The following is a 27,104-nucleotide window of genomic DNA, read 5'->3' as shown; positions in this document are numbered from 1 at the left end:
GGCTTCATAGGTCGCTGGTCCCTGTCGGATTCGTCGCTGGTTGCAGGTTTTCGAACTTGGAGACAGGCCGGTAGGGCTGGGGCCAAAGCAGTTGTCGTCGTCAGCATTCTCTGCAGGCTTGTAGGTCAGCAGTCCTTCTTGTTTCTTCAAGTTGGACGAATCTAGTTTCCTAGGTTCTGTGGTGCCCCTAAATACTGAATTTAGGGGTGTGTTTAGGTCTGGGAGGGCATTAGCCAATGGCTACTGTCCTTGAGGTTGGCTACACCCTCTTTGTGCCTCCTCCCTGTGGGGAGGGGGGCACATCCCTAATCCTATTGGGGGAATCCTCCAAACTCAAGATGGAGGATTTCTAAAGGCAGGGGTCACCTCAAAAGTGGGGGCTGTGTCCGGAGGGGCAGGCATCTCCACTAGCTGGGATGCCCTGGGGCGCTCTAACAGACATGAGCCTTTGAGGCTCACTGCCAGGTGTTACAGTTCCTGCAGGGGAAGGTGAGAAGCATCTCCACTCAGTACAGGCTTTGTTCCTGACCACAGAGTGACAAAGGCACTCATCCCATGTGGCCAGAAACTCGTCTGGTTGTGGCAGGCTGGCAGGAACTGCTCAGCCTAGCACAAGGAATTGGACTGGTTTACAGAGGGCATCTCTAAGATGCCCTCTATGTGCATTTTTCAATAAATTCCACACTGGCATCAGTGTGCATTTATTGTGCTGAGAAGTTTGATACCAAACTTCCCAGATTTCAGTGTAGCCATTATGGAACTGTGGAGTTCGTAATTGGCAAACTCCCAGACCATATACTGTTTATGGCTACCCTGCACTTACAATGTCTAAGGTTTGGCTTTGACACTGTAGGGGCATAGTGCTCATGCAACTATGCCCTCACCTGTGGTATAGTGCACCCTGCCCTAGGGCTGTAAGGCATGCTAGAGGGGTGACTTACCTATGCCAGAGGCAGTGGGTTGAGTGCATGGCACCTGGAGGGGAGTACCATGTCATTTTCTCCCCACCAGCATGCACAAGCTGTGAGGCAGTGATCATGTGCTGAGTGAGGGGTCCCCTGGTTGGCATAATACATGCTGCAGCCCTTAGAGACCTTCCCTGGCCACAGGGCCCTTGGTACCAGGGGTACCATTTACAAGGGGCTTATCTGTGTGCCAGGGTTGTGCCGGTTGTGGGAACAAAGGTACAGCTTAGGGAAAGAACACTGGTGCCGAGGCCTGGTTAGCAGGGTCCCAGCACACTTTCAATGATAACTGGCATCAACAAAAGGCAAAAAGTTAGGGGGTAACAATGCCAAGGGATGCATTTCCCTACAGGTGGGCATTGCCCTCCTGCACCGCCTGGGCACCTCCGAGTGGTCTGGACCCTTTCCCCTCTTTCTTTAGGTCCACTTCTTTGGAAACTCATGTTTGGGTTCCACCGACGTGGTCCACGGGTCATGACAGTAGCTGTACAACCGAGGTCCCCATTGACTTAAACTGGAGGTTCTGACACAACTTCACCCCTATGCACCTGGGCTCCCTGTTGTAGGTACTCCACTGTTCTAGGTATTCACGGGTTTGGGCACTAGCCAACCTCCCTTGTCCCAGTGGTTTTCCTCTGGGTCCTCTGGGAAGGAGCGTAGAACTCAAAATCTCCAGTTGGGGGTCTGAGGAATCCTATCTACTTACCTTGGATGTTCCTGTGCTTCCTCAGTCCTAAGGGTCCTTGTGTGGTAGTTTTGGTTGGGAGAGATTCTCGCATTCCATTTACTTAGTATATGATTTTGCTTCCCCCTTCCCTCCCTCCCAATAGGGACACATGTTATATGCCTGTAATACCTTTTTCTAAGTATATTTTATTATGATCGTATCTCTGGTTAGGAGGTATACCAAAGTTAGTTCTAGTGCGTGTTTTACAATAAATATAGAATAGTTTTCTAACTGCAGCTGCTTTATACCCTCCTGGATAAGCCTTAGCTGCTTTCCATAGCTACACCTCTGAGAACTCTGGTTATCTAGACCCTTCTACACTATCAGTAAGAATTGCCTTGACTCAGTACAGAGTGCCTCATTTGTAGGTGTACATCATATACTCAGCCAGCCTTCTACATCACCCTCATCATGACAGGAAGAAACAATAAATGTTGTGCTTCTGCTTCTTGCTTCTTGGAACCTTATTAGCTGTGGGCACATCCTCTGTGTAGTTGGGTTTAGACTTCCTATACATATTCATGTCAGTGCCAACTGCTGGGATAGTTAGTTTGTGTTGTCCTAAATTGGGTGAGGTTAATCAAATTCTCAGAGCTGCTGGGCATGTAAGACTAACCTCACTTTGAACTGCTTGCAGCCAACGGCTTCATAAGCAGGGATGTGGCTAGGATCCTACATTAGGACTTACTCCCTTAGTCGCCTTGGTTCTTGTGATACAAGCGTTTGGCACTTGAGTATTTCCCAGGAGTTCATGTAGGTGCTGAATATGATTCAATTCCATAGTTGTCTTGTTTCACCTGCACCACTGGAGCTCAGTACCATCCAACGGTTGGGTTTGGCATCTCATCTAAAGGGTTACTCCTTCCCCTTTATGACTATCCCCTCAACCCATGCCACCCACTTTGGACAGGGTTGACAGAGGGCCAGCTCTCTTTGCTCCGTCAGGAAGTGCAGTCTTGAGAGGATGCAGGCTTCAGAAGTAGGTCATGGTTGCGCTTCCTGCTACTTTCTGGTGCCCACAAAGGATGGAGGCCCTTCTCTTTTCTTAGATCTGCGCCCTTTCAGCTTCTTTCCTTAAAAACGAGAAATTCAAACTACGCTCGTACAAGTCCTGTTTGCCCTGGATGCAGGAATCTTGATAGTATCGTCAGACTTGCAGGGTGCATAGTTCCACATCACCTTCCTGCCTGCTGACTGACATTACCTGTGGTTCATGGCTGGCCAAGAGCACATTCAGTTTGCTGTGCTCCCCAGCACGTCTTGGGGGTTCACAAAAGTGAAATGATTGGGTCAGTGGCAGACCCCTCTCTCTTCCCCAAACAGAGCTAAATGTAGTGACGGGTGCATCAGTCCTGGGCTTGGGCGGCCACTTGGGAGAGGGGGAGATTAGAGGACAGAATCCCAGCTCCACATCAACCTTTTCAAGATTTTGGTGATCCGTTTGGCATCGAAAGCCTTCCTTCCTTCAGAGGAAGGCTGATACAAGTGTTCATAGACAAAACCACCACCATGAGGTATTGCAACAAAGAGGGCAGGTTGGTGTCAAGGACCCTTTGTCAAGGGGCTCTGCACCTCTGGATGTGGCTGGAACACCAGGACATATCCCTACTGGTTAAACAACTGACGGGCTCTCTGAACATCAGGGTGGACAAAGTCAGACATTGATGTCTAGCTGATAACGAATGGCGTCTTCATCAGGAGGTGGCACAAGGCCTCTTTCAAGAGTAAGGAGAGCCTTGGTTACATCTGTTTGCCACCACCAAGAATGTGCAGTGTCAGCAGTTCATCATGCCTGCATTTCCAAGGCAGTTCTTGCTTGCAGACAATTTTCCTCTTGAGTCTCCTGAACGCCTTTTGCCAATACCTCTCCTGCCCAGAGTTCTCAAGAAGATCACGAACGACCAGTCCTAAGTCATTCTTGTGGCATGGATTAGTAACAGAGAATCTGGTGTCCTGAGCTTTTTACCATGGGCATCAGCCCACTGATCAAGCTGCCTTTTCTAGAGGATCTTCTGTTGCAGCAAAAGGGCAGGGTTCTTCGCCTGTCTGCAATGTTATTTTGGCAGCCAGGCCTCCCTCTACTAAGACTGTATACCGCTGCTGTTGGAGCAAGTTTGTGGCATGGTGTACAGACCAACTTGTTGATCTTTTGCATCCCTTTTTCAAGTTTTCCTGTTTTTTATTTTCCTTGGTCCAGCAGGGCTCTGCTTTTTACAGGTTGAAAGACTGTCTTTCTGCCAGCTTGGCATTTTTGCGGTTGCCAGGCCAGCCATATCCTTAAAATCCCCCATTGTACATAGATTCTTGAAAGGTCTTCAACGTATGCTTCCTCTAGCACCCCTATTACTATGCCCCATTGGGGCTTGAATTTGATTGCTATTTTTGTGATATGCGCTTTATTTGAGCTGCTTCACAACTGACCATTCAGACACCTTACTATCAAAATGACTTTGTAGTTGCAGTAACATCTGCCCAGAAAACCAGTGAATTACAGGCTATGTCTGCAAACCCTCCATACCTTACCATCTACACAGACAAGCTGGTCCTTCTGACTCGCGTGACCTTTTGACCAAATGTGATAACTCCAGGGTATCACTCTGCCTTCCTCCTGTGCTTTGCTTAATCCCCCTAAAGAAGGGGAGATATTCTTTAGCTAGACCCAAAAAGAGCATTGTATTCTACCTTGTTTGCACAAAAGAGTTCCTGGTGTGTGATAAACACTTATTGGGGTAAAAGGAAAAGGCCGTGCAGAAACAGACCTTCTTGTGACGGATAGTGCTCCGATTAAAAATCTGCCATGCATTTGGCCAAAATCGCAACCCCGAAGTCCCTGTCTGGGATCTATGTCAGGCATCACGTGGGCTTCTTTGCTTCCTGGACACTCGGGTCCAGTGTGACGGTAATTTTTTCCTGTTAGGTCCTACAGGCTCTCTTAGTCTAATACATATTGCAGCCCTACCTCCAGGGAGGTGTTAATTGGGTATCTATTTCGTGGTAAGGAATCTGCAGCTAAAAGTCTTTTAGATGAGCAAGTTAATTGCCTTTTGGTAACGGCTTATCTAGTAGAAACTCTAGCAGCCGATTCCTTACCGACCCTCCCATCCTTTTTACTCAGTGGACAGATTATAGTGAAAAAGGTTTACCCCCACAAGGGCTCTAGCTTCATACACCAGTGGTCAGTGTCCCTTGTGGCCTTTCACTTCTTGCATTCTGGCATTGAAAGTCTCAAAAAGAAACAAATTGATGTGCTGGAGTGGCGCCTATATAGGTATCACACACATCATTTCCAGTGTGGACAACGTCACATTCCGGCGCGCAGTGGTACTGCTCATCAAAAGTTTCTGGGTCCAGTCTTGGCACCTGGAGCATATTCTAAGGTAAGAGATTTGCGGCTAGATGGCCTCTACCAGATAAAGCACTACTGAAGGTAAGTAACTTTTTCAATAGTGCTACAAAATAAGGTGTAATGAAAATGTGGGTTCAAGTAAATCATTGTTGTCATATTTTGGCTGTACGATTGAGAACTTAATGAACTAGTCTTTCAAAGGTGCATCATCTATTTTAAAAGTGTTCCTGGTTACTTAGTTGTTTTCCCTTGCTTGTGAGAGATAGGACAGCAAATATAAAATGTTAGTTTTGGTGAATACATGTACAGTTATTGATCAAGTTAAAACTCATTCTTGCCTTTTTTTATTTTATTTTATTTTTTAGGAAAGCGAGTGCAAAGCTTATAATCCAAGGCCTTTCTGTAAAACGTACACCATGGATAAACAACCTCTTAATACTGGAGAGCAGAAGGATATGACCGAATTCTTTACTGATTTAATTACTAAAATTGAAGAAATGTCACCAGAGCTTGTAAGTGTTTTCACCATCTCAACAGGCAATTGGAGGGATCAAATATACTTAGCATTTTACCTGTCCCAAATGCTCCAATTTTGCATTTCCGACTTAAATTCTAATCCCTTTTTAGAAGGCTGAAAAGATTTTCCGACTCCTAAAATAGGGTTCAGAATAGATACTGATTTGGCATCTCGAAGGGGCGTATTGTAGGTTTCCCTTCCAAATACCAAATCTGTATCTAATGTATCAATGTTTTACGACCAGAAACCGGTTGTAAAACATAGATAATTTACTGACACCTCAAAGGAGCTGGTAATTCACTTGCGGAAGGGATCACTTGAGACCATTTTTCTTTTGTGATTATAAAGGGTTCTCTTTTCAAGAGTAGGTCTTAAATGGAATCACTGTCAACCAGTAAACATTAAAAAATACACTTTTCTTTTTAAACGTGGTCCTGTTTCACATAAGAAAAAGAACCTTTGTAAAAAAAAAAAAATAGTTTACGTTATTGAAAGTCAAAACCAGACATGGTAGTCTGCTGGCCTCAGCAGGCCACCATTCCTGCACTGGTCTCCAGTTGTAGTCAATCACAATTCAGAACTTATCTCACTAACAGTCATTTACCGGACTCAAAAATTTGGGCTAGGTTTGTGTCCACATATTTGTACATTTGGCCCTTAGCTTGTAAAGAGGATACTATATAAATGTTCCACTCAGTGAGTATAAAATGATTACATTTTGCTATGATATCTTCTAAAATGTGTTTCTTTCAGAAAAACACAGTGAAAACTTTATTTGGTGGCGTCATAACAAACAATGTTGTCTCTCTGGTGAGTAGTTTTTTTGTTTTCATTTACATTTTTTTTAAATCAAGTGGTGCTAATTGCAAGCCTCATTTTTTCAAAAAAGAAACACAGCCTGTTAATAGAGACATGTTTATCACTTGTGAATATAACCATAACCTTGATCCATTCTCCTGGCAGCTGACTGGATGTGGGCATTTCCACTCTTCAGCAAGTGTAATTTGCTGATTGTCATCTCAAACTTCACAATACTTAATGTAGGATTGTTTGCAGGCCTTGGGCCTTTAACACCACTTAGCTAACTCATGCTAAAGTCTTACAACATTAATTTCCAAAGCCTTGATTATGAGGTCCCTCTTAATTTCAGTGAGGTTGGTACCCAGCCTGAGACTTCCCCTTAGAAAGCAGCCAATATATCTGGGCAAAAATCCAGTGGGAAATTCAGAGTTATAGATTTCCCTGCAAATTCTTCATTTTAGTACACAGTATTTCTAACGTTGTATATCAAATGTTTTGCTAATTATGTTTGTGTCAGTATTCAAGGGTGGTATATAATCATCAGTTCTGTCGCCCCTTGGTCTCATTTATCAGGGTCACTCCTTCCTTTAAATCTTCTTACTCTTTATGATAGAAAGTTGGGGACGATGATGATGTCAAGGCTGCTGCAGTTCCTGACAAATGTTGAGCACAAGTGGTTCTGCGTTTAAACTCCTGGTAATTCTACTCCCTTGGTCCTCCATAGTTACCCTTACCTCCAGTGGCAATAACTCTACGAGTGAATATAAGCAGGTTTAATGAGTGACATATCTGCACATCTTCCTCACAGAATGTTCTTTGAGAGTGCCAAACACTGAATAGTGTCATGTATGTGTTGGATACTTAAGTGCTTTTGAAATAGATAATACATCTTTATAAAAAAAAAAAGTCTATATGTAACTCACATGCAGAAAACACCAAACCACCATTTTAAAATGGCACAGTAAAAAAAGGAATGATTACTGAGTGTAAAACATGGCTGGTAGTATGAGTTATGGCCGGAACCATAACTACATTTTTAACTGTTTATTTTCAGTATGTGTCTGTATGTGCATGATGCTGGGTGTTTGGATGTATGATGGCAGGTATGTTCTGTGAGTTAAAGCCTGTACAGGCTCTAGGAAGCTGACCTGGGGTTTGTGGACACCTATGGTGTTTGCGCCTTATACCAGGTTCACAGAACCCCTGTTAGTTATTGAGACAGTGTCTAGGAAGCCATGGCTCTTTAGTGGTAGCTGTGGTAAGCAGCCAAGACTTATCTAGGAAGAGTGTAAAGCACTTGCAATACTACAGCAGTCACACTGCAACTTATATTACATGAAAGGAACCACACAGTGTTGCAAAAATTAAAGTACTTTATTTTAGTAGCACTGAATTAGATCACTTTTAGGCAGTCCTCAACTGGAGGCAAGTACACACTATGGCCCTTATTATGACATTAGTGGTAAATGTCGCTTACCGGCATGCTGACAGCCGCCAACTTACCCCCGCGCTGGCGAATATCCATTCACCATATTATGACCCACACACAAATCTGACAGAATACCACCGCATACACAAATCCGCCAGACAAAAAGTCAGTGATAAACTGGGGGTCCCAAAACCCACACCGTTACGCCAGCAGAACAACGCCCATCACATTATGACCCACGAATCACCATGGCGGACTTTCAGTGGTGGTAAACCACAGACAAAACACCACCACATTGGACAATTCAAACAACACACACCTGACACCCATACACACACCACACCCACACCACTATAAAACACACACCCACATTACCCACAACCCTTTACCAACAACTATTGCCACCATGAGACTGAGAAGAGCACAGAGACAACTAGACACACACACCACTCACACCCCTCACACACTCCACATCACACACCCCAACACATTACCCAACAGACCCTCACCAACACACATCACACAACACCCATGGCACCACAAAGGCACCCCCGTTTCACTGAGGAGGAGTTAAGGGTCATGGTGGAGGAAATTGTCAGGGTAGAGCCACAGCTCTTTGGAGCACAGGAGCAACAGATGTCAGTAGCAAGGAAGATGGAACTATGGTAGAGAATCGTGGACAGGGTCAATGCCGTGGGACAGCATCCAAGAACAAGGGACGTCATCAGGAAGAAGTGGAACGAGCCCTGGGGGAAGGTGCGGTCCATTGCAGCAAGATACCAGCTCGCTATACAGAGGACTGGTGGTGGACCCCCACTTCCTTCCCCACAACTCACAGCATGTGAGGAGCAAGTCTTGGCATTACTGCATCCTGATGGACTCGCCGGAGTTGGAGGAGACTGGACACTGGTAAGTCAACTTTTAACAATTATCACCCCCATACCTGCATGCCATCACACACCCTCACCCTCACTCCCATCACTCCACTCCATCCCACACACTCCACCATCACATCACACTAATCCCAATGCCAAGCCCTGCATGCTGTACCACTGCATGGACGTCCCTCCCAGCCTGCATGGACATACCTCACTAAAGCATGCACAGCATAGGGAAACTATCATAACCACTATACACCAACTTATACAAGCCAAAAGCTGGGAGAGGAATAACAACCATAGAGGGGAAGCTACAGAAGTACAAATGTCAGACACCTGAAGCATAATACATCATTTACATCCCCTCAGGTACCCCAGCCAATGTCACTGGAGAGGTGCCATCACTATCCAGCCCCCCAACAGAAGAGGCCCACAGTGATAACAGTAACTCTGGACTTCAGTATCTGGACGATCTACCTGGCCCATCAGGGACCATCAGACAGTCAGTCAGTCACCCAAGCCCCGTCACAGACCACCGCAGAGCCTCCCCCATCAGGATCCAACACCACGCACCCACCCACCCAGCATACCCACACCTCTGTCCCCAGGACACGTCAATCAGCAGTGTTCCCACCTGTACAGGAACCCCAGGCCACACCTCATACCCAAGACAATCAGGGACCTGGGGTCAGTGGGCACAAGGTTCAGGGGACAGAGGCACTGGCCAACAGGGAAACTGGGAGGACTGCTCTGCGCCGGGAGGAGGACCGGACCAGGGAACCGACTCTCCAGGAGGCACTCTCTGAGTTCCTAGGAGCCTACCAACATTCCCAGGACACGATGGGCCAGATCCTGGACAAAGTGCAGAAGAACAGGCGGCTGCAGGAACGACAGTAACAGGGGTCATAGAGGACATGCAGGCCATTAACAACACCCTAATCTCCATAGCAGGGGTGTTGGCAGACATGGCCAATATCATGAGGGAGGCAACAGCACACCAGCAGGCTCCTGCCACTAGCCAGTCATCTGAACAGACCCCCACTTCTGCTAGTGGCCAGGAGGCCCCGCCACAGAACCAACAGGCCACCAGCACTCCTCCCCCTACAGAAGGTGAACCACCCCGCAAACGTTCCCTGCGAACCAGACAGAAGCCAGGGACACTTGCCAAGACCACCGCCAGGAGATGAGACTCTCCTGATTGTCCCTCTTGTGTCCCACTCAGTCACCTTGTCCACCTTAACCGCTTCTATGCCTTGGACGAGATGATCTCGTCCAAGGCTACAGTTCCCCTGTGCCTTGGACGAGATCATCTCGTCCATGGCACAGGGGAACTTGGGGGAGTGCTAGCGCCCCCCCCGTGCACCCCCCCCCCCCCACAAGGTGGGTATGGAAGGGGAAGACCTTCCCCTTCCACCCCCGCCCCCCCCTCCCCCCCACCCCACCCCACCCCCCCTGTGACGTCACTGATTAGTCACAGGGGCCTTCCCCATCGCGCTGGAAGCAGAGCTTCCAGCACGATTGAAAGAGAAATGCTAAGCATTTCTCTTTCAATCACGTGGGGGAGGCCCGGAGGGGCTTCAAAGGGAAGGAAATGTATTTCCTTCCTTTTGAAGTCTCTCCGAGGGTTTCAAACTTCAAATTTATTTCAGGCCATTTCAGACCGGCCTATTATTAGGCCGACCTGCCCCCAGGGGGGGCAGAAACCTCTAGGCGCCAGGGGAAATATATATATATTTTTTTTTCTTTTTTTTTCTTTTTTTTTTTTTTTTAGAGATGGGGAGCGACCCATCATGCAAGGGCCACTCCCTTGGGGGGCAAATTGTATTTAGGCCATTTGGCAGATTGGCAGATTTTATGTCAATCTGCCCCCAAGGGGGCAGAAACCACTAGGCACCTGAGATTAGTTTTTTGGCGGCAATGTCACGCAGGGGGAGCGACCCCGTAGGCAGGGGTCGCTCCGTGGGGGTTGGGGGGGCAAATTTATTTTAGGCCATTTCTGCCCCCGGGGTGGGGGGGCTGGGGGGGGGGGGGGCAGAAACCTCTAGGCACCAGGGCAAATATATATATATTTTATTGTATTTAGGCCATTTCTGCCCCCCTTGGGGACAGATTGGCCGATTTTAGGTAGAAACCCCTAGGCACCTGGGATTTGTTTTTTGGCGCCAATGTCACGCAGGGGGAGCGACCCCGTAGGCAAGGGTCGCTCCGCGGGGGGGGGGTTGTGGGCATATTTATTTTAGGCCATTTCTGCCCCCCCCCCCCCCCCCCCCCCCCCCTTGGGGGCCGAAACCTCTAGGCACCAGGGCAAAAAAAAAAATTCGTGAGGCCTACCCACACAAGTGAGGTATCATTTCGATCGGGAGACTTGGGGGAACGCTGGGTGGAAGGAAATTTGTGGCTCCTCTCAGATTCCAGAACTTTCTGCCACAGAAATGTGAACATGTGGTTTTTTTTAGCCAAATTTTGAGGTTTGCAAAGGATTCTGGTTAACAGAACCTGGTCCGAGCCCCGCAAGTCACCCCTCCTTGGATTCCCGTAGGTCTATAGTTTTCAGAAATGCACAGGTTTGGTAGGTTTCCCTAGGTGCCGGCTGAGCTAGAGGCCAAAATCTACAGGTAGGCACTTCGCAAAAAACACCTCTGTTTTCTTTCAAAAATGTGGATGTGTCCACGTTGCGCTTTGGGGCGTTTCCTGTCGCGGGCGCTAGGCCTACCCACACAAGTGAGGTATCATTTTTATCGGGAGACTTGGGCGAACATAGATTAGCAAAACAAGTGTTATTGCCCCTTGTCTTTCTCTACATTTTTTCCTTCCAAATATAGGAGAGTGTGTAAAAAAGACATCTATTTGAGAAATGCCCTGTAATTCACATGCTAGTATGGTCACCCCGGAATTCAGAGATGTGCAAATAACCACTGCTCATCAACACCTTATCTTGTGCCCTTTTTGGAAATAAAAAGGTTTTCTTGATAGCAATTTTTTACTCTTTATATTTCAGCAAATGAATTGCTGTATACCCGGTATAGAATGAAAACGCACTGCAGGGTGGAGCTCATTTATTGGCTCTGGGTTCCCCTGGTTCTTGATGAACCTACAAGCCCTATATGTCCCCGCAACCAGAGGAGTCCAGCAAATGTAACGGTATATTGCTTTCGATAATCTGACATTGCAGGGAAAAGTTACAGATTAAAACGTAGAGAAAAATTTATGTTTTTTTCACCTCAATTTCAATATTTTTCTTTTTCTTTTTTTTATTTTCTGTAGGAAACCCTTGTAGGATCTACACAAATGAGCCCTAGCTGAATTCAGAATTTTGTCTACTTTTCAGAAATGTTTAGGTTTCTGGGATCCAGCATTGGTTTCATGCCCATTTCTGTCACTGACTGAAAGGAGGCTGAAAGCACAAAAAATTTCAAAAATGGGGTATGTCCCAGTAAAATGCCAAAATTGTGTTGAAAAATTGGGTTTTCTGATTCAAGTCTGCCTGTTCCTGAAAGCTGGGAAGCCGCTGAGTTTAGCACCGCAACCCCTTTGTTGATGCCTTTTTCAGGGGAAAAACCACAAGCCTTCTTTTGCAGCCACTTTTTCCAATTGTTTTGAAAAAAAACTAATTTTTCACTGTATTTTGGCCAATTTCTTGGCCTCCTTCCGGGGAACCCACAAAGTCTGGGTACCTCTAGAATCCCTAGGATGTTGGAAAAAAAGGACGCAAATTTGGCTTGGTTAGCTTATGTGGACAAAAAGTTATGAGGACCTAAGCGCGAACTGCCCCAAATAGGCAAAAAAAAGGCCTGGCACAGGAGGGGGAAAGGCCTGGCAGCGAAGGGGTTAAACTGCCATTGCTCCCCTTCCTGTGTCTGCATGGACAATGCATCTGTGCTACAAACAGACTGGAACAATACCCTGGACTTTCCTCCATCATCACCCCATTCCATTGCACTTTCCCCTCTATATTTTAGCACTACAATAATCACCCTTGGAAAAAAACTCAACTACTAGTATTTCATGTATTACAAATTTGTGTTGATTGAAACAGCTACAACCATTGCAAATTAACTGTACATAGAATGAGCATAGAATAAATGAGTAGCTGGCTGTTGTGATCACACCATGAGAATGTTGTCATATCACCCACAAAAGGAATATCCATAGGTAACAGTAAGTAGGGGAAAGAAGTGGGTAATGCCAGCATGCCAATGCCACACAGAATACACCAATACTCATAGAAATGTGAAGTTGCACTGTCTCACCTGTGTGTCATTGAAAGTACTGCTGTATCACTGATGTTCTGTTGTCCACATCCTCATCCTCTACCTCCTCTACATCCTCATCCTCACTGTCCACAGCCTCCACAGGGCATCTCCAGTTTCATCCTCCTGCAGAAAAGGTGCATGGCATCTGAGGGCCAGGTTGTGCAACATGCAGCATGCCACTACTGTTTGGCAGACCTTCTTGGGTGAGTAGCACAGGGATCCACCTGTCATATTGAGGCACCTGAACCTGGCCTTCAGGAGGCCAAAGATCCTTTCAATTATCCTTCTGGTTCTCCCATGTGGCTCATTATAACATTCTTCTGCCCTTCTCCTGACATTCTTCACAGGGGTCAGCAGCCATGATAGGTTAGGGTAACCAGAGTCACGTGCAAATATTGAGGGACAAAATTTAGCCACACACTATCCTATATGGCCAACACCATAGGCATACACCAACATATACTGGGTGGGAACCAGGGCTCATCTATTAGCCACACCCTGTGCCTCTGTAGTTGGGCCATCACATTTGGGATGCTGCTATTTCTCAGGACAAACGCATCATGCACCGTCCAAGGATACTTAGCATTGATGTGGGAGATGTACTGGTCCTCCAAGCAAACCATCTGCACATTCATGGAGTGGAAACTCTTAAGATTCCTGAACATCTGGCGGGGCGGGGTACAAAAGCAATATGTGTTCTGTCAATCACCCAAATTATATTGGGGATATGTCCCATTGCATATAAACTGGCCTTCAGTGGCCAAATCCTCAACCCGGTGGAAAGCAATGTAGCTGCACATTTATCAGGGCAGACAACACTTGTTAGCACAGTTGAGAACATTGGCTGTGACATTCCTGCTGCCAAGCCCACTGTCACTTGGAAAGAACCAGTTGCCAGGAAGTAGAGCACTGATAGCACTTGCACAAGAGGGGGGGATCCCAGTGGGATGACGGATACCTGATATCAAGTGTGGTTCCAATTGGGGACACAGCTATGTGATTGTGGCCCTGTCCAGTCTATAGGTGAGTATTATGTGCCTGTCCTCCAGTGTAGGCAAGTCCACCAGGGGTCTGTACACGGGGGTAAGTCTCCATCATCTCCTATTCATCTGCAGCGGTAGGGATCTAAGGGACACGAGTGAGTAGGCAATCCCAAACTGAACAATGGAGCCACAACAGCAGTCCACAATGTTCAAACATGTTATGGGACAGTGTAATTAGTGAAGTATGTGCCTATTTATCCTGTGATGCAGCAATTATTGATAGGCCTGTTCACCCCCCCCCCCCCCCCTCTAAATGGCGACTGCCTGTTCTGTGTGTAAGGACAGGGGGAAGTGAGGTAATGCCGCTGACGTTGTGTACTGTGGCAGTAGGTGGTTGTGAACCATTATGCAATTCCTCATTGGTTAATATTGGGCCCTATGCGGTACAGTGGCCAATGGGGATGTACGCCGGCAGTGACGGTATACACCGCTGCAGACGATACCGCCATTTCCTATCTGATTCCTCACTTGTTTCCTGACCTTCCATAGGAGAGGACCTACACTGCATGTGCTGCTGTGACCTGTGTCTGGAACCTACCATGGCCCGTGTGACCAGGGAAAGGGCCCTAGCCTTCACTTCAGAGGAATTGGAGAGACTGGTGGATGGGGTCCTACCCCAGTACAGACTGCTGTATGGGCCTCTAGACCAACAGGTGAGTACACTGTGGGCACAATGCATGTGGCATGAATGCATGGAGTTGTGTGTGAAGGCCTCGTGTAAGGGGTTGGGTGGATGTCCTCTTGGCGGTGTACATGTTGTGGGCAGGGCTATGTGTGTGCTAATGGTGATGCAAACGGGTATGGGCGGGCCATTTGTATGACAGGCTGGACTGTTTGTCTAATGGTGTTCTCCTGTCTGTATTGCTTCTGCAGGTCAGCGCCCATCAAAAGAAGGGAATATGGCGTACTATCGCCAAGGAGTTGCGGACCCTGGGGGTCTATGGCAGGCAGAGTACCCACTGTCGCAAACGGTGGGAGGACCTGAGACGCTGGGCACAGAAGACCACGGAGGCCCAGCTGGGGATGGCCTCCCAACGAGGAAGAGGTGCCTGTCGGACCCTGACCCCTTGATGACCGGCATAATGGCAGAGGCCTAACCTGAGCTGGATTTGCGCTTGAGGGCATCACAGCAACCACAAGTGGGTGAGTACAGTGGCTATCAATACAACTTACGGCTGGTGGGATGTATCAGGTGGTAGTTGTGTGTCCTTGGGTGTCCCTAGGCCAGGCCAGACATAGCAGCGTAGGTCCTCTGGTGGCTAAGGGTTTGAATGTAAAATACTGCTTACCTAGCTTGTTAGTATTCACTTCAGGGTAGGGCTGCGTGGGTCCAGTGTGTGCTGCAGTTGGCAGTGTGTGCCTGTCCTCATTCCTTGGTGACTAGCCATGTCACTGGTAGTGCTATGCATAGCGCGTATGCCTGTTCCCTGCGTGTGAGGGTGCTGTGTACGCCATACGGTGGTGTTGGTGAAGTCATTGACCCTGTTGTATCCTTTGTCTCTTTTCCCCCCTTTTTGTTTTGTCATCCTGACCTTATGTGCATTAGCATCATCTGGCAGAGGAGCACAGGCACCAGCGACAGAGGGAGTTGCATTCCACAGGACCCTGGAGGCAGAGTCCACCGACGCTGAGGGCACCAGTGGGATGGAGGGTGAGGGGAGCACCACGGCGGAAACTTGAGTGGACAACACAGACTCTGATACCTCTCCGATGGGAGCTCCCTGGTGATGGTGGACACCTCTGTGACCACCCCAGCAGCAGGTACAGCTGCCACCCCCTGTACCAACACAAACCTCCCAGTAGCCCCTCAGCGAGTTGCCCGTGCCCGCTCACCCAGGAGGGTGGGCATCTCCTTCGCCCCAGGCACCTCAGGCCCTGCCCCAGTGAGCCCTGCTGCCCTGAGTGAGGAGGCTATTGACCTCCTGAGATCCATCTCTGTAGGGCAATCAACCATTGTAAATGCCATCCAGGGGCTGGCAGCCCAGATGAAGCAATCAAATGCATTCCTGGAGGGCATTTATTGTGGATTAGCGGCTCAACAGAGATCGATTCATGCTCTGGCCTCTTCTCTGATGGCAGCCACTGTACCTGTTTCAACCATCCCCCTGTAGGAAGTTGGCTCTATATATACCATTTCAAAGTAAGAAATTGTGTGCACAGAGTCCAAGGGTTCCCTTTAGACGTAAGATAGTGGCAAAATTAGATAATTCTAATGCTCTATTTTGTGGTAGTGTGGTCGAGCAGTAGGCTTATCAGAGGGTAGTGTTAAGCATTTGTTGTACACACACAGACAATAAATGAGGAACACCCACTCAGACTTACTCCAAGCCAATAGGTTTTTATATAGAAAAATATATTTTCTTAGTTTATTTTAAGAACCACAGGTTCAAAATTTGAAGTAAACACATAAAATGCAAGGTACTTCACACAGGTAAGTTAGGAACTTTGAATAAAAGCAATATCATATACAGTCTTTGTAAAAATGTCAATAAGCTATTTTCAAAGTGGGCACAGTGCAAAAATCAACAGTTCCTGGGGGAGGTAAGTAATGGTTAGTTTGTCAGGTAAGTAAAACACTTTGAAGTCTCAGTTCCTGGGCATACCCCAAAGTTACCACACCAGCAGCTCAGGACCGGTCAGGTGCAGAGGTCAAAGAGGTGCCCAAAACACATAGGCACCTATGGAGAACAGGGGTGCTCCGGTTCCAGTCAGCCAGCAGGTAAGTACCCACGTCCTCTGGGGCAGACCAGGGGGGTTTTGTAGAGCACTGGGGGGAACACAAGTAGGCACACAAAACACACCCTCAGCGGCACAGGGGTGGCCGGGTGCAGTGTGCAGTGTGCAAAGCAGGGGTTGGGTTTCTAATAGGCAGAGGGTCGCCTGGGGACACTCCTGCACTGAGGTTCGGTTCCTTCAGGTCCTGGAGGCTGCGGGTGCAGTGCTGGTTCCAGGCGTCGGGTCCCTTGTTACAGGCAGTTGCGGTCAGGGGGAGCCTCCGGATTCTCTCTGCAGGCGTCGCTGTGTAGGCTCAGGGGGGGTCATCTCGGGCTACTCACGGGGTCGCAGTCGCCGGGGAGTACTCCCTGTGGTGTTTGTTCTCTGGACCTTGAGCCGGGCGTTGGGTGCAGAGTGTGAAGTGTCACGATGCTGGCAGGAAGAGTGAGTTCTTTAAAAGTTGTTTCTGTGTTGCAAAGAAGTTGCTGTTGTTGAGCAGAGCCGCTGCTCACGGGAGTTTCTTGGTCCTTTAGTCCAGGGCAGTCCTCTGAGGCTGCAGAGGCCGCTGGTCCCTGTCGGATGCGTCTCTGGTTGCAGGTTTTTGAGTCAGGAGACAAGCCGGTAGCGCTGGGGCCAAAGCAGTTGTCGTCTTCCGTGTTCTCTGCAGGCTTGTAGGTCAGCTCTCCTTGTTTCTTCAGGTTGCAGGAGTCTGATTTCCTGGGTTCTGGGGTGCCCCTAAATTCTAGATTTAGGGGGGTGTTTAGGTCTGGGAGGGTAGTAGCCAATGGCTACTGTCCTGGAGGGTGGCTATACCCTCTCTGTGCCTCCTCCCTGTGGGAGGGGAGCACATCCCTAATCCTAGTGGGGGAATCCTCCAAAACTAAAATGGAGGATTTCTAAAGGCAGGGGTCACCTCAGCTCAGGACACCTTAGGGGCTGTCCTGACTGGTGGGTGACTCCTTGTTTTTCTCATTATCTACTCCAGCCTTGCCGCCAAAAGTGGGGGCAGTGGCCGGAGGGGCGGGCATCTCCACTAGCTGGGATGCCCTGGGGCGCTGTAACTAAAGGGGTGAGCCTTTGAGGCTCACTGCCAGGTGTTACAGTTCCTGCAGGGGGAGGTGTGAAGCACCTCCACCCAATACAGGCTTTGTTCCCGGCCACAGAGTGACAAAGGCACTTTCCCCATGTGGCCAGCAACTTGTCTGGTTTGTGCAGGGTCAAATAGACAGACACTTCAGGCGAAGGGGGGGGCACCTCAGCCGGATGCGGGAACAAGCCCACTGGTTCTGGAGGGGGCAACATGCTCTGTCCTCTTTGTCCTGGGGAGTGCAAGGCCATAGTCTCTCAAGTTGGTGTCTTCCCCCACTGGTTCTGGAGGGGGCAAAACGCCCTGTGCTCTTTGTCCTGGAGACTGTAAGGTCACAGTCTCTCAAGTGTGTGTCTTCCCCATTGGTTTTTGAGGGGGCAACATGCCCTGTGATATTTGACCTGGGGAGTGCAAGGCCACAGTCTCTCAAGTGGGTGACTTGCCCACTGGTTGTGGAGGGGGCAGGCTGCACAGTAGCCTCTGGAGGCTGCACTACATGTTGTCCGCTGGTGGTAATGGCTGCACTGTGGCGGTGGTTGGGGGGAGGCTCCTGCTCATCCCCTGCACTCTCTGGTGGCTGCACTTTGGTGGTGGTCTTGGGGAGGCTCCTGCTCAGCCCCTGCATTCTCTGATGGTTGCACAACCACGGCTGGTGGAGGGGGCCCTGTGACAGCTGCTGGTGGTGGCAGTGTTTGGCTGACAGCTTCCACTAGCGTAGATTGCCTCCTCTCCTCCTGCTCATGGGTTGGGGATTCCTTACCCTTCCTGGCAGGGGTGGATGGGCTCTTCCCCCCCCGCTGCCTGCTGGTGTGGCCTCCTTCCCCTTCTTTCCAGCTGGTGCAGGCTCCTTCCACTTCTTTCCAGCTGGTGCAGGCTCCTTCCCCTTCTTTCCAGGTGGTGCAGGCTCCTCCACTTCTTCGCAGCTGGTGCAGGCTCCTTCCCCTTCAGTATTATTGGTCTGGAATCCCTACCACCACAAGTAGGTGGTGCTACCACCAAGCCCTTGGACTGTTTGGCTGAGGTGCGGAGCTTGGCCCTTGCTACCCTGCCCATACGTGCAGGACGGGGGGGTTAGGGAAGAGGTCAATCATGGAAAGGAAAAGCTTTTTAGGAACGTTGGGGCGGGAAGAGGGAGGAGTAATGGGAGTGGAGAATGAGGGAGTGGTTGTTGGAGGTGTATGTCTGCTGGATTTGGGTGCAGGTGCATGGGCAGTATGTTTTGTGAGGTGGATGGTTGTTGGGTGTCTGAGTGCTTGCGCTTGTGTCCTTTAAGGGGGGGGCAGACACGGTGAGAGAGGACACAGGGGATACAGGGGACACAGGGGATGAGTGCATGGATGTTGTGGAGGTGTCTGCCAGTGAAATGTGTGTTCTGCTTGGTGTGGTGATGATGCTGGTAGTGGATATTGATAGTGCATGCAGGTGTGAGTGAAGATGTAACTGGGTGGGAGGTGAAGGAGGAGGGGGGGACAGAGTGGATGTTGCCGTGTCTGCAACTGAATGGTGTTTGTGTGAGTGCCTGTGGGATGAAGTGGGGTGCTTGTATTTGCCTGTGCCACACTTGGGTGTTGTCTTATGTGCATGCTCATCTGGCTGCTTGCTTGGGATGGGTTACGGAGAATGGGACTTGGAAGTGGAAGTTGGGGTGGGGGGTGTAAGGAAGTGCCTCCTTTGCATGGTTACCCCCTAACCTTTTGCCTTTGCTGATGCAAAGTTATGATTTGAAAGTGTGCTGGGACCCTGCTAACCAGGCCCCAGCACCAGTGTTCTTTCCCTAAGCTGTAACTTTGTCTCCACAATTGGCACAACCCTGGCACCCAGATAAGTCTCTTGTAACTGGTACCAATGGCCCTGATGCCAGAGAAGGTCTCGAAGTGCTGCAGCATGTGTTGTGCCACCCTGGGGACCCCTCACTCAGCACATACACACTGCCTCACAGATTGTGTGTGCTGGTGGGGAGAAAATGACTAAGTCGACATGACACTCCCCTCAGAGTGCCATGCCAACTTCACACTGCCTGTGGAATGGGTAAGTCACCCCTCTAGCAGGCCTTACAGCCCTAAGGCAGGATGCACTATACCATATGTGAGGGCATATGTGCATGAGCACTACGCCCCTACAGTGTCTAAGCAAAACCTTAGACATTGTAAGTGCAGGGCAGCCATAAGAGTATATGGTCTGGGAGTTGGTCAAACACGAACTCCACAGTTCCCTAATGGCTACACTGCAATCTGGGAAGTTTGGTATCAAACTTCTCAGCTCAATAAATGCACACTGATGCCAGTATGCAATTTATTGTAACATGCATCCAGAGGGCATCTTAGACATGCCTCCTGAATACCAATCCGACTTCTAGTGTAGGCTGACCAGTTCCTGCCACAAACCAGACAAGTTGCTGGCCACATGGGGAAGAGTGCCTTTGTTACTCTGTGGACAGGAACAAAGCCTGCACTGGGTGGAGGCGCTTCTCACCTCCCCCTGCAGGAACTGTAACACCTGGCAGTGAGCTCATGCCTGTTGTTACAGCACCCCAGGGCATCCCAGCTAGTGGAGATGCCCGCCCCACCGGACACAGCCCCCACTTTTGGCAACAAGTCCGGAGGAGTTATTGAGAAAAACAAGGAGGAGTCAACCACCAGTCAGGACAGCCCCTAATGTGTCCTGATCTGAGGTGACCCCTGCCTTAGGAAATCCTCCATCTTGTTTTGGAGGATTGCCCCAATACAATTAGGGATGGGCCCCCCTCCCCATAGGAAGGAGGCACAAAGAGTGTGTAGCCACCCTCCACGGCAGTAGCCATTGGCTACTGCCCCTCAGACCTAAACACACTCCTAAATTCAGTATTTACGGGCGACCCTGAACCCAGTAAATCAGATTTCTGCAACCTACAACAACAAGGACTGCTGACCTGAAAGCCCTGCAGAGACAACTGAGACAACTGACTTGGCCCCATCCCTAACGGCCTCTCTGGACTCAGAGCACCTATACAGCGACGCATCTAGCGGGACCAGCGACCTCTGAGGACTCAGAGGACTGACCTGAACCTGAAGGACCAAGAACCTCCCAAGGACAGCGGCTCTGTCCAGAAACAGCAACAAAATTGCAGCAAAGAAGCAACTTTAAAGAGACTCTTACTTCCTGGTAGAAGCGTGAGTCTTCAAACTCTGCACCTGACGCCCCGGGCTCGAGTTTGGAGAAACCAACATTGCAGAGAGGACTCCCAGGCGACTCCAACGACGTGGACACCGTGAGTCGATCTCCCTGCACCCTCACTGCGACATCTGCAGAGAGGATCCAGAGGCTCCCCCTGACCGCGGCTGCCTGGTAACAAAGGAACCCAACGCCTGGACCAAGCACTGCACCCTCAGCCCCCAGGACCGAGAGGCACCACCTACCAGTCCAGGAGTGACCAGCAGGCGGCCCTCATCCTAGCCCAGTCTCTGGCTGGCCCGAGAAGCCCCCCCTGTGCCCTGCCTGCATCACCAGAGTGAAGCCCGGGTTCCTCCATTATTTTCAATAGCAAACCCGAAGCCCACTTTGCACACTGCACCCTTCCTCCCCCAGTGCTCTACAAAACCCCCCTGGTCGGCTCCCCGAGGACGCAGGTACTTACCTGCTAGCAGACTGTAACCGGAGCACCCCTTTTCTCCATAGGTGCCTATGTGTTTTGGGCCCTCCTTTCACCTCTGCACCTGACCGGCCCTGTGTTGCTGGTGCTGTGGCTTCGGGGTTGCCTTGAACCCTCAATGGTGGGCTGCCTATGCCCAGGAGACTGACTGTAAGTGCTTTACTTAATTAAAAAGCTAACCAATACTTACCTCCCCCCGGAACTGTTGTTTTTTGCAGTGTCCACTTTTAAAATAGCTCATTGCCATTTTAACCAAAACTGTGTATACTGCTGTTTTAAATCACAGTTCTATACTTACCTGTGTGAAGTATCTTGCATTTTATGTACTTACCTCAAATTCGAATCTTGTGGTTCTAAAAATAAAAGAAGAAAATATATTTTTCTATGTAAAAACCTATTGGCCTGGAGTAAGTCTTTGAGTGTGTGTTCCTCATTTACTGCCTGTGTGTCTACAACAAATGCTTAACACTCCCCTCTGATAAACCTACCGCTCGACCACAATACCACAAAATAGAACATAAGTATTATCTAATTTTGCCTCTATCAACCTCTAAGGGGAACCCTTGGAGTCCGTGCACACTATCTCTCACTTTGAGATAGTATATACAGAGCCAACTTCCTACACCATGCGAGTACGGTCTCCACATGATGTCGGTGACGGATCCACATTGGGTTTGTTTGTGGTGCCTGGAGCGCAACCATGACCCGAAGTCGTGCTCCGAGTGCCGGGCCATGCACCCAAAGGCCTTGAGGGAGCTTTCTCTCAAGCTCATGGTGGCCCGGCGCTCGACTCCGCCTAGGTCCCGGTCTCGCTCGAGAGGAAGGTCTCGAGACTGTTTGCGGAGTCACCACCATTCGTCTTCCTCCAAATCTTCAGGCACAGGTAAGAAGAAAAAGAAGTCGTCGAAGGGGCCTCCTCTCCCCAGGTCGCATTTGGACCCTTTTTCCTATAGGTACGAATTCGGGGAAGGATTGGAGGGGTCCCTGGACCCTTATGAATACCAGGATGACCCATCTTTGGACTTGGCACAGGAATTGGGCAAGGCCAGTGGACTGGACATTTCTCCAGACGCTAGCATGCTGTCTCCTACCGTGGCTACGGTGGAGGGAACGACTTATGCTATGGTGGTCAGTAGGGCAGCTGAGGTCCTTGGCTTTGAGCTACCTACTGTAGAGGTCAGGTCCAATCTCCTGATGGAGGTGCTTCAACCAGGGGCTTCCACATCTGAGCCCCTTTTGCCATAGAATGAAGCCCTTATTGATGTCCTTTTGGGTACTTGGTCTAAACCCAACACAGAGGCTCTTGTGAATAGGATTATTTCACGCCATCGGCCCGCCCCGAATGGCCCTAAATTCCTGTCCCAATACCACACGCCTAAGAGTCTAGTCATCCAGGCTTCCTCTTCCTCAGGTGCATTCCTCTCCGCACCCCCGGATAGGGAATGAAAAAGGCTGGAACAATTTGGGAAGAATGTTTTCTTCCTGCAGTCTTGCGCTGCAGTCTGTGAACACCGCATGCCTTTTCGGCCGCTACACTCACTCTTTGTGGGATACGGTTGCACAAGTTCTGCCACAGATACCGGAGGAGGCCAGCTGTCAACGATGGGATAGATGCAGCAAAGTTCATGATCTGATGTGAGCTGGACACAACCGACTCTCTGGGCAGATCGGTTGCTACGACGGTAGCCTGATTGCGTACTTCTGTTTTTTCGGGAGAAGTCCAGCAGTCTCTCATGGACATGACCTTTGATGGCTTCTGTCTCTTTGGAGAGAAAGCGGACTCGACCTTGGAGAGATTCAAGAATTCCCGGCCTATGGCTCGGTCCCTTGGTCTTTCTGCGGTCCTTTGCTCCCAACAGTCCGCTTTTCGCCCCTTTTGTGGGCACAGAAGGGCCTCCCTGTCGCGTCCCCCACTCAGCCACCGTGACACCCATGCTGTTCAGCCGCTGCATGGGCAGATGAGGAATCAAGGAACCAGAGATCTGCCCAATCCACCTCTGCTCCTGCTGCAGCCTCCAAATCCTCCTAGTCCGTCCCCTCACTCCCATCCTGTTGTCGGCAGGATTCGCATTCACATCCCCAGTGGGAATCCATCACTATGGTTAGGTGGGTTTTGCACATCGTTCAAAAGGGCTACTCCCTCCTTTTCGAATCTGCCCCACCAGCCATGCCTCCATCACACAGCCAACTCCGGGTGGATCATGTGGCACTTGTCCGCCAGGAGGTCGTGGCTCTCTTCGGCAAGGGAGCTATAGAGAAGGTCCCTGTGCCAGAAGTAGGTTGTGGTTGTTATTCTTGCTAATTCCTGGTGCCGAAAAAGGATAAGGACTTACGTCCTATCCTAGACCTTCGGGACCTCAACTTCTTCCTCAATAAGGAGAAATTCAAAATGCTCACCGAGGCTCAGATCCCTCTCCCTTCCCCATCCAGATCTATCTGTAGTGACAGATGCGTCGCTTCTGGGTTGAGGTGGCCACATGGGAGAGGCAGAGATCAGCGACCTCTGGTCTCTGGCGGAGTCTGGGCTCAATTTCAATCTTCTGGAGCTCTGGGCGATCAGGCTTGCGTTGAAAGTATTTCTTCCCTCTCTGAAAAGGAAGGTAGTGCAGGTGTTAACAGACAATACCTCCACCATGTGGTACTGCAACAAACATGGCGGAGTAGGGTTGTGGACCCTTTGTCAAAAGGCACTACATCTCTGGACATGGCTGGAAGATCAGGGCATTTCCCTGGTGTTTCAACATCTGGCTTGTTCTCTCAAGGCCAGAGCGGATGAACTCAGCCATCAATGCACAGCCGATGAAGAATAGCGTCTGCATTGGAAGGTGGCGCAAGGTCTATGTCAACAGTGGGGAGAGCCTTGGTTAGATCTGTTCGCCTCTGCAGAGAATGCGCAATGTCAGCTGTTTTGTGCTTCAGTATTTCCAAGGCGGCACTCGCTCATAGATGCTTTTCGTCTCGAGTGGAACTCTGCCCTCCTTTCCGCCTATACCACTTCTGCAAGATCAGGAACGACCAGGCCCAAGTCATCTTGGTGGCTCCGGACTGGGCACGGAGAATAAGTTGTCCAGAGCTATTGAGTATGACCTCCACTCAAACTGCCTCTTCGGGCGGATCTTCTGTCGCAGCAGCAGGGGCTGGTTCTCCACCCGAACCTGTCCAATCTCTGTCTTCATGCATGGAGATTGAGCGGCGGTAGTTGACGACTTTTGATCTTCCACCCGAAGTCTGCAATGTATTTGGCAGCCAGGTGTTGCTCCACTAAAACGGTATACGCCTGTTGTTGGCATACATTTGTGGCATGGTGCACCAATGGCATGGTGCACCAACAAATCTGTTTATCCCCCTCTCTGCCCCTCTGTCTGAGGTTCTTTTCTTAATTCTTTCTTTTTTTGCTCAGCGGGCTCTGCTTTGGGCACCCTTAAAGGGTACTTATCTGACATTTCTACCTTTCTTAGGTTACCTCATCAGCCCTCACTCTTTAAATCTCCTATTGTGAGTAGATTCCTCAAAGGACTCACCCATTTATTTCCTCCCACTCCATTTATCAAACCTCACTGGGACCTCAATTTTGCTCTTACTTATTTGATGTGTACGTCCTTTGAGCCGATGCACAATTGTGCCTTACAGCTCCTCACCTTCAAAACTGTCTTTCTTGTTGCCATCCTTTCTGCTCGCAGGCTGAGTGAGATTCAGGCCCTTTCGTCCAAACCTCCATTCTTGTCTGTACACCCTGACAAAGTGGTGTTGTGCACTGAGGCTTCCTTCTTTCCTAAGGTGGTTATGCCTTTTCATGTAGGCCAGTCCATAACTCTACCTACTTTTTACGCACCTCCTTTTCCTTCCCATGAGGAGGAGAGACGCCACCATCTGGACCCAAAAAGAGCATTGCCGTTCTATCTTAATCGTACTAAAGATTTTCAGGTGGATGATCAACTCTTTTCGGGTATGTGGGTGCGAAGAAAGGGAAGGCGGTGCAAAAATTTACCATCTCTGGATGGGTACTTCTTTGCATCAAGATGTGCAACGCTTTGGCCAAGAAGCAACTCCCTGAGGGCTTGCATGCTCATTCCACCAGCGTGACTGCTGCTTCAACTGCGTTAGCACGCGGAGTTCCTGTCCTGGATATCTGCCAGGCAGCTATGTGGGTGTCCCTGAACACGTTTGCTAAACACTACTTTGGTCGTTCGGTCCTGCAGGACTTTCTCGTATGATCCTGGTTCGCAGCCCACCTCCGAGGATGGCATTGCTTGGGTATCTATTCTAAGGTATGGAATCTACAACTAGAAGTCTCTATCAGATGTTCAAGTTACTTACCTTCGGTAACAAAATATCTGGACTGATGTATTCTAGTTGTAGATTCCTTACCGACCCACCCATCCTCCCCGCTTGCCGAACTGATTTCCCTTGGATTCCCCCCTTCAGGTCCTTAGCTCTAGCACACCAATCTCAGTGTTGTTAGCGGCTCTATGCTTTACCGCGGAAAGTCATTAAAAGAAACTGACGTTACTGCACTGAGGCGGCATCTATGTACTACTCTCGACGTCATGACGGCGACTACGATGCTAATGATGCCAACGATGCCCGCAGAGCCGATTGACGCCACCTACCTTCGCTCAGGGGTATTGCTCAAAGAAAAATCTCCGGCTCCAGTCTGACACCCTGGGAAAATTCTAAGGTAAGGAATCTGCAACTAGAATATGTCTCTACCAGATATTTTGTTAGCGAAGGTAATTAACCTCTACATTGGTACCAACACACACAGTAACTCAGTGAAAACAATACAGATTGACACAACACAGGTTTAGAAAAAAAGGTAATTTTAATCTAAACAAAACAAGACCTGAACTACATAAATCCAACATGCACAAGTCAAGATATGAATTTTCAAAAGAATAAGATTCTTAATCCTTAGAAAATAGTGAGAATGCTGTTGTTACACAAAGTATGGGTTAGCATAAAAAATAAAGCTGCAGGGGCGAGCTTGTGTTGGAAAAGGGTAGCAATGCATCGATTGCCTACTCGCAAGTGGGGCTGTGCATCGTTTCCTTCTCCTTTCGGGTCGGCAATGCGTTTTTTCCTCCTGCAAGAGAGCAATGTGTCGATTTCTGTATGGGACATCTTGGATCCGCGCAGAGTGAGGTTGACTTTGATGACCAGGGAAAATGCGTGAAAAATCCAGTTGCACGGTATCAAGAAACCACACTGTGTGGGATTTGCGTAGTTATCGGCATCCGTTAGCAGGTGCTGCTTCTCCAGCCGTGTTGCGTCGATCTTCCAGCCACAATGCAGGTGGAGCGTTGATTTCAGCCGCGAAGCAAGCAGCACATCGTTTATCAGCCGCGACATGGAAGGTGCGTCAAAAAGTTCCCTGCACAGTGGTCTGTGCATGGATTCTCAGTCCTTGTTTGCCAACTTCACCTTTCAAAGGCCCAGGAACTGGATTGGGCACTACTTGGCAGGAGTCTGAGCAGAGAGTCCAGGTGCTGGCATGGGAAGTCTTTGATGGCCCTGAGACTTCAACAACAGGAGGCAAGCTCAGTTCAATCCCTTGGAGATTCTTCTCAAGCAGGAATGCACAACAAAGTCCAGTCTTTGTCCCCTTTCACAGGCAGAAGCGGCAACTGCAGAATAGCCCAACAAAGCACAGTCACAGGCAGGGTTAGCACTTCTCCTCAGCTCTTCTCCTTGTCAAAGGTTCCTCTTGGGTCCAGA

General features: G+C 49.3%; 1 protein-coding gene across 2 annotated transcripts in view; it reads left to right on the top strand.

Annotated features, from left to right (window-relative positions):
• The window catches only part of USP34 (ubiquitin specific peptidase 34), a 1,940,069-nt gene that overhangs the window by 954,691 nt on the left and 958,274 nt on the right, over positions 1-27,104 (top strand). For both annotated transcript variants that reach the window (XM_069234398.1, XM_069234397.1), the window contains 2 exons: positions 5,404-5,550; positions 6,309-6,365. In XM_069234398.1, the coding sequence (XP_069090499.1) occupies positions 5,404-5,550; positions 6,309-6,365 (204 nt within the window). The remainder of the gene's footprint in view (positions 1-5,403; positions 5,551-6,308; positions 6,366-27,104) is intronic.

This window comes from Pleurodeles waltl, chromosome 5 (assembly GCF_031143425.1).
Source record: "Pleurodeles waltl isolate 20211129_DDA chromosome 5, aPleWal1.hap1.20221129, whole genome shotgun sequence".
NCBI classification, from domain to species: Eukaryota; Metazoa; Chordata; class Amphibia; order Caudata; family Salamandridae; genus Pleurodeles; species Pleurodeles waltl.
The sequence above is the reverse complement of the archived record's forward strand: the minus strand, read 5'-3'. Positions and strand labels throughout refer to the sequence as shown.